Source organism: Quercus robur, chromosome 8, assembly GCF_932294415.1.
Source record: "Quercus robur chromosome 8, dhQueRobu3.1, whole genome shotgun sequence".
In the NCBI taxonomy this organism is placed as follows: domain Eukaryota; kingdom Viridiplantae; phylum Streptophyta; class Magnoliopsida; order Fagales; family Fagaceae; genus Quercus; species Quercus robur.
In genome coordinates, this window is record NC_065541.1 from 13471603 (window position 1) to 13480337 (window position 8735).

General features: G+C 34.8%; 1 protein-coding gene across 1 annotated transcript; it reads left to right on the plus strand.

Annotated features, from left to right (window-relative positions):
- Positions 1-591: 591 nt before the first annotated feature.
- Positions 592-3493, plus strand: LOC126694675 (uncharacterized). The gene is made up of 2 exons (XM_050391056.1): positions 592-872; positions 2086-3493. Exon 2 carries the CDS (start codon positions 2194-2196, stop codon positions 2698-2700), a length of 507 nt encoding a protein of 168 aa, XP_050247013.1. The 5' UTR covers positions 592-872; positions 2086-2193; the 3' UTR covers positions 2701-3493.
- Positions 3494-8735: the final 5242 nt, after the last annotated feature.

Below are 8735 nucleotides of genomic sequence, written 5' to 3' on the forward strand. Positions count from 1 at the left end.
AATTACTTTCTTGTCCCTCAAGTACTCTATCCTCTTTACTTCATAAGGGTTTAAAAGTAAAAAAATAAAAATAAAAATTTCTTTCCCTTCTCTTCCTTTTCCAAACCAAACAAAAGATATAGAAGAAAATTTTCTTCTTTCTTTTCACCTTTTATCTCTTTTTCCAAATTACATATGAGAGAAACATTTTCTTTTCTTTTTCCTATTTTTTTTTTTTTTTTTAACTTTCTCTTCCCTCAAATTTTTCCAAACAATTAGTTTAGAATTCTAGTGCTAGGAAACCACCCAGAATCAGGGAATTCCACCAATAAGATTGAATTATTTTTTTAATTTTTTTTTAAAAATTTATTACGCCTTGACCCCCAAATTACTGAGCTCATCTCAATACACCCCTTCTAAACTACAAAATTAATCAAAGTCCCCTAATAAAGGCCATTTAAAAAAAAAAAAAAAAAAGAGTATACCCATTACCCACCAAACAATGATTAGTGTATATTCTTATTTATTTATTTAAAAAAAAAGTTAGTGTCAAATCCACTACCATGGAGCGTGCGTTGACTGCTCTCCAAAACTCCAAAAAAGATGAGACACACAACAGACATTGACAGACAGTTTGTGGAAAGTTAGAATAAAAATTAAAAAGTAGAGAAATTAGATTTAGATACCTTCTCTTGAAGGTGACATTATCATACATGTGCAAAATTTAGTACCAAAGTCCAAAACTTTCAAGATCCTTAGTTATACAGTAGTGATTTTAAGAAAAAACTGTCTTGTGGGTTTGTCTCATTTTCTGTTGGGTGATCACTCACTCAGTTCCAAATTGGCATCTTAAAGCAGTTGTGGCTCAAAGTTCTTGGCTTTTTGCTTTGTGGGTAAGCTTTAAATTCTCATTCTTTATGATCTGCAAAGTGTTGTATAGTTAGTTTTTACCATTCTGGTTGTGGGTATTGATAGTTGGAGGGTTTTTGTTTCAAGCGGTTTAAAGAAATTTTATATGATATGTCATTCTGCAAAATCTTGAAATTTCGTTTGATTTGGATTTGAATCACTGTTGTTGTATTTATAACTGGTTGTTTATGCCTAAAAAGTCTGTACATTTGATGACTAAGTGAGCTTTGTTAGTCTTTAGATTTGTTGCAATTTTAAAAGACCCAGTAGACTGTAAGAGTTCTTTCTGCTTTCTTTTAAGGGTAAGATTGCTTTACTTTGGTGCAATATAAGGCTCCAATTATTTAGCAAAAGCGTAATTTTACTTAAAATTTTTTAGTTTCCATGGTTGATCAGCTTACAAATACAATTCAAACTTTTCAAGATCTATGGTGATTTATTTATTTATTTAAATTTGAATAATTTGTAAATTTGGCTTGGTTTGAACCAATGAATCTGCTGAGATCACTGTTATCTAATTGTTATGGTTGAAGTTGGTGGAGTTTTTTTCCTTTCCCATTGGCCAACATTTTGATTGGGTTTGCAAGCAATTATCAATTTCTTTTAAGATATGATTTATCTATAGATAGAATTTACTTCACTACTTCTGAATCCCTAGGCTTTAAACCCATTTCCTTAATTGGGTTTGTTATGAAAAAAAGTTGTGGGGAATTCTGTTTTGGGTGAAAATTCAGTAGGGACTTACCTCTTCAGACCAGTCAGATTCATGCTTTACTCACTTGTAGTTATCACAATTCAGGACATACTTTACTGGGTCTCTTCTTCTGGGGTTCAATTCTCCATTGATTTCCATCACTTGAAAAATATGAGTCTTTGTTGCTAAGCTTTGTTGAATATGGCTTTTTTTCTTCTATTCTATAACCTTTATTATGGACCTGCATTTGCTTGCAGAATCTATCAGCAGTATTATTTAGGCATGTTTGGTATGCGTGTCTGTGTTTCTGTGTGTGTGTGCGCGCACGTGCGTGATTGCATGCTATACTGCTCTTTTCGTTGAATTGAGATTTGCACATGCATCTATGTACTTGTTATCACGACTGTAAATTATATCAGGAAACTGACTTCAATTCAAAGAAATTCAGCTTTATTTCATAACATTGACATCTAGATACATTGTGTGGTGCTATTGCATTACAGGATGTTAATCTGCTCTAGTTGCTACATCTCTCTCAACAAGAATTGAAGGTTTACAAGTTCCGTGCAATAAGATATCTGCATAGACCTTTGTTTGAGAATATTATTAACATGGTTCAGACTCTGGAAGCTATCAAGGGTGGGGGAGGATCCATCAGAGTTGGGACCACTGGGACAATTAGTTCCCTGATGACAAGGGAATTGGATTCGATCAAATCTGCACCTCAGATGCCTCTGTCTTCCAGAACTAAACCACGTGCAGTACCTGTTTCAATACCCTGTGGTGCTGCAACTCCTAAAAGGGTACAAGCTAGAAAATCATGTGATGGGGCAAGCAGCAGTGGAAGCAGTAGCTACATTGATGATAGAAGCCATGAGATTATTAGGAAAACAAAAAGTTACACTAGAAATACTCATCGAATACCAATGCTCGGTTCTGATAGTATTGCGCTGGATAGAACTCTTAGTAGAAAGAAAACTGAAAAGAAAGGATCTAACATAGTTGAAATTGTGGACATAAAATGTGGGAACCAGGATAAAGCATGGGCTAGCCCTATAAGTATAACAAATCGTCTCAAGAAGCTGGGTTTCTCGAAGCTATCTGAGAGCATTATCTAAGCCTACAACTTCTTCAGATCAGATTTAAGGTTCCTGTAACTGAAACCAGAAATCCCGATTGGTCGATTGTTGTCTGAAACTTCCACCATAGAACATATGCCTGGTAGGAGCCTGCTGCCTTTATTTTTCTTCTTTTGGGTTGCTGTCACGGATCCAAAAGTGGGTCTGGAATGACTGCTAGAGGAAGCCTTGTCTGTAATAGGGAACTGAGGCTTCTGTGAGCTACCTTGGCAGCTTAATTCGAGCTGGCTGAAGTACTCGATTTCTTTCATTATAAGGGTTCCAACTGTGCCTCTAGTACCTATTTCTACTGGAGTGTGTGCCATTTCTTCAGGGACTTTTGTGGCAATGGTGCTTGATTTATGCATGTTTTGTTTGGTTGGAGTGATGGAGACTTGTGGATGAAGAGAGGAGGCTTTGGGGGGTCTTGTCTTGGTGAGGAAATTGCTTTGAGTCTGGGTCATTTGTTTCTGCTTTGTACCTGGTGTTTCACATGAACTCTTTACCTCATGTTCTTTATCTAAAGTGAAGAGCATTAGATTCTTGCCTGGTAGGAGGATTGGATGGTGATATGGTCATTGTATTCATGTGCTGGCAGTTAAAACATTTAAGTTGCTTACCACTGTACCTTTTTCAAACTACTTGACTTCATTTAAATGTTTGCTGTATACCTGGGTCATAACTTGGATTTTGATCAGCATTTGATAGGGATTAGTAGATAGTGATACATGTTGAATTGTTATATAGCAGGTCTATTATGGTTCTTGAAATGACATCCAATCTCATTACCCAATTAGTATCATATGATGATGTAAGACTCAAAAGGAAGGATAGATCTTTTCATGGCCAGTTTAAGTTAGTTGTTACTTTCTTTTCATGTCTTCAATAACAAGGGAAAAGAATAGGATGCTTTTCTGCTTTGTGAAGCAACTTGAGTGTCTCTTGCTTTTCATTTTATTGCTGTTTTAAAATTTGTCATAGGAAAGATGTGATTGAACTTCATTCCCCCATACCATGTGAAGTGTGAACGTTTTCATTTTTTTTGGAAGCATTCAATTTCTTTGTTCTCATTAAACTTTCTTGGTAATAAGAGTAAATGAAAATAAAGAAAACACCTCAGAATTTGGTAAGTCATCTGCACCTCTATATTTAAGGTGGCCGGTGATAAATTTTATACTGTCATAACTATATATGAAAACAGATGAATAAGGTGATGATGGAAGGAACTAATAAGTTATGCTAACAAAGAAAGAGTACTTGTACCTTATCAGGAGGTAAAAGCAAGCTATTCATTGTTGGTGGCTTTGCTGGTCAAACTCTAAAGCTGAAAATGTAAAACCATTTGGTGAATCATAAATGCAGTCTCCTCTATCAGTGATGCAAATCTAAACATTTATTGTTTTTCTTATCTATTAAGAGTATATGTTTTGAGAAAAAAAATGCAGTGGTTCAGGTCCTGCGTTGGACGTCCCCACTTCTTAAAGATCACATTTATCAATTTGTTCTTATTATCATCCAGATTGTTTTGCAATATGTTTTATGCATTATGGTCCTGCAAAAAATGGGCCAGTGGTCCACTACGAGAGCATTATGTGGGTGAGACCATGCTGTTGTATTTTAAGGAGCGTGGTGCACACTTTGGATGAAGAATGGTTAATTACACAAGAAATTATAAAATATGAGATTTGCAATTGCATTATTTAAATTGTCATTGATCATAAATTTTATTGTTTCGATGTAACAAACGTAGAAAGTATGATATGATGGAGAAAAAGTTTCCTTCCAAACTAGTTTCAAGAAATTTGTCCCCAACACACTACATGACGGTTAAAATGACCATATACGTATACTTTTAGTTACATGATATTTTTAATGAATTATGTAACTTATTTAAATAAAATACGTGAATAGTTTTATAAATCGTTATTTAGTGGATTAAAGAAGATTCCTTCAAACTGGTTTGGAGGAAAACTTTATCCCATAATAAATATTATCAATATTAACCAAAATTTATAAAATTATACATATAAAAAAGAAAATGTAAAATTCCTGTATATGTAACATTGTTGAGTCAACTAATCACAAGTCAATAATAACTTATTAATATATGCAACATCCATAACATTATCCTAATGACACCGACTCATAAAAGTTGAAAAACATTAATTTACATAAAGTAAAAGAATTAAACTAACTTACAAAAAGTTTGTTAACGACATGAAATGAAGTATATTCTGTCCCTTGTAAAATAAACATCAACACCATGTATCTCTTCCTCTTAACCAAAATTTTCTCAAAATAAGAAATCGTTTTTCATTCTCTATAAACCAAGCACAAGCTTTAAATTATTCTTGTCCACTGAGATATATGATATCGTATTTATCTTGTCATATATTTCTCCTGCATCAAGCTATGGAAAATAAGATATTGGAACCTCTTGAACTCAATTGGTCTGAGCATTTTAAACAAAATATTAATAAATAAATGAAAAATTGTCCATTAATTAAATTATTTAAATTCAAATATGAAAAATAATTACCTGTAAAAAAAAAAAAATTCTTTATTACTCTTAAATCTTAATGCCAGATTATTTATAGATTCAAGCCACATCTATAATGTTTTTAAAAAAAAAAAAAAAAAAATCAATTCTCACTTCTAAAAGACACTTTCTCAATTTGGTTGCTAGATAAGTAAAAGAACTCCAAAACATTTCGTATATGTAGTTACTGAAAGAGATCTGTGATTCTTAGAGAGAATGTTCTAGAAGAAGAAGAAATGAAAATTGAATCTTCTCTATATCAATAAATTACATCAGATACAACTTATATAGGCTCACCAATCATAACAGATTTTAGAGCTAAACTACTCTAACAATATCTTGTAAAGACTAATAGAAAACATACAAGTGGACAATAGTGTAACTAATCCTATACTCAAAACTATCATACTAAACTACATACAAGTTTACAATATCATTGCTAAACTACAAGTCGTTTATGCAATCTTGTCTATGAACTAAATCTCTGTTGGCAGATTCACTTAAGGCAACACCAGCATCCTTTACATCCCCCCTCAAATGAAGGGGAGGATTCCCCATGAGTTTGAAAGACAGAGCATGAAAACGAGGGGAAGGCAAGCCCTTAGTGAATATATCAGCTAATTGATCCAAGGTAGAAATATACTTGAGAACCATATCTCTATTCAACACCTTCTCTCAGACAAAGTGGTAATCCACTTCTATATGCTTAGTTCTGGCATAAAAAATAGGATCTGAGGCTAAAGCAAGAGATGAAACATTATCACACCATAAATAGAGGAGGGTGATGCAAATAAACCCCTAAGTCCTTGAGAAGCATACACAACCAATACAATTCAGCAGTTGTAAGAGCAAGGGACCTGTACTCAACCTCAGTGGAAGACCTAGACACAACAGACTACTTCTTAGCAGACTAGGTGATAGGAGAATTCCCTAAGAAAACAATCATGCTAGTGATGGACCTCTTATCAAAAGGATCCCCAACCTAATCAGCATCACAATAAGCTGAAAGGGTGAGAGAACCAGGCCTAAAACAGACCCCTTTGTGTAGTATACCCCTTAAGTATCTTAAGATCCTTTTAGCAGCAACAAGATGAAGCTGAGAAGGCTTACTCATGAACTGACATGCCTTCTGGACAGCATAAGACAAATTTGGCCTAGTAAAGGTCAAGTATTGCAAAGCACCAACAAGACTTCTATAGGCTATTGGATCAGAGAGAAGAGGACTGACAGCAAAAGCATGAGAATGAGCAGAAGCACATGGATTAGAACAAGGCTCACAATCTAGCATATGAAAATTAGACAATAAATCTGTGGCATACTTGGATTGATGCATAAAAATGCCATCATCAGAATACTCAATTTGCAAACCCAAGAAATAATGCAAAGGACCCAAATCCTTGAGAGCAAAGGAGACTCCAAGCTGAGTAATTATGTCAGTAACAAGAACCTTATCACTGCCAATAATGATAATGTCATCCACATACAAGAGTAAGTAAACAACATGCTATGAATGAGTAAGAATGAACAAATTGTTGTCTGCAGAAGAAGCATGGAATCCCAAATGGAAGAGCTGAGTGGTAAAGCTGTCAAACCAAGCCCTAGGGGCCTGTTTCAGACCATAAATGACTTTGTGCAAGAGACAAACATGATGAGGCTTAGAGATATCCTTATACCCAAGTGGCTAACTCATGTAAACCTCCTCTTGCAACATTCCATGAAGAAAGGCATTAGAAACATCTAAGAGACCAACCAAACTAAACAGCTGAAGCAAGAATAATCCTTACAATTGTAGGCTTAACCACTGGACTAAAGGTCTCAGCATAATCAAGACCATATTGTTGCAAGTATACCTTGGCAACAAGTCTAGCTTTGAACCTAGCAATACTACCATCACTATTCCTCTTAACTTTGTACACCCACTTATAGCCCACAACATTCTTATTAGGTGGCAAAGGAACTAAAGACCATGTATGCTGCTGCTGCAAACTAGTGAACTCAGAATCCATAGCTTCAACCCAATGAGGATACTTAGATGCAATAGAATAGGAAGGGGGCTCAGTGCAACTGTAATCAGTCTAAACAGCAAACACTTTAGGCTTGAAAATACCATTCTTGGATCTAGTAAGCATAGGATGTGCATTTGTATTCATAGGGACAAGAGTAGGAACAGAAGTAGAGAGACTAGGAGCATCAGTAGAAACAGGTAAGATAAACTCAATAGAAACAGCAGAGGAAGAAACAGGTAAGACAGATAAGGCAGAATCAGAACAAGGATTTTCAGATGGAATAGAAGAAGAACTCTCAGAACAATGATTAGAATTAGATAAAACAGAATCAGCAAAAGGAATTGAACTAGATTGAGGAAAACTCAAAGAAGAAATTGGAAGTAAAGAAGAAAGACCACACATTATAGGAAGATGAAGTAGCAGGAGAGGAAGATGACCCATCACTAGATACAAGGAAACTAGGAAAAACAGACTCATCAAAAACACAATGACATGAAATGTAAATTCTGCTAGTAAAAACATCTAAGCAAATATAACCTTTGTACTGAGGAGGGTAACCAAGAAATATGCATTGCTTAGACTTGGGATCAAACTTATGAGAGGCATATGGTCTCAACAAAGGATAACAAGCACAACCAAAGGTTCTTAAGGCATGAAGTGGAGGTTTGTGATCATACAATTTCTCCTAAGGTGAGACAAAATGTAAAACAGAAGATGGAAGTCTATTAAGAAGGTAAACAGCAGCACTAAAGGCATAAGACCAATAAGAAGAGGAGAGGTTGGAATGGTGAAGCATGGATAAAGCACTCTCCACAATTTGCCTGTGCTTCCTCTCAACAACACCATTCTGTTGAGGAGAATAAGAACAGGAAAATTGATGGAGAATACCATGTTCTAAGCAAAAGGACTTAAAATTGGTAATAACAAACTCAATGTTCTAATTTTAGCATTAAATTGAGTCTTAATCAATCAATTGAAATGTAAGAAAACTTGAAACACATTAGAAATCCTTTTCAACAAAAATAGCCAAGTAAAATGAGTAAAGTCATTAACAAAGATCACATAAAACCTATGATCAAGAACAGAAGTCATAGGAGCAGGGCTCCATACATCAGAGTGCACTAATTGAAATGGATATTCAGTATTTGATACATGATTAGGAAAAGAAGATATAGTTGAATGTAAAGCCTTAGCACAAGGATGACCAAGCCTATTGTGCCAAAGTAAAGTCTGTGGAGACATTGCAGCAAAGCCATTGGAATTGAGATGAGAAGAAGATGAGGAAGGCAGAGTAGAAGAGGGTATAGGATAAACTCCATCCTTATTCAGCCCTCTGTAAAGAACCTTCCACGTAGGTAAATCCTGAATTAAGAATTGATATGCATCAAAATAACAAAAGACATTATTTTGAAGGCATAATTTGTGAACAGATAGCAAGTTTGAAGCAATTTGAGGAACTCTAAGAATATTGTTCAAACAGAAATTATGAG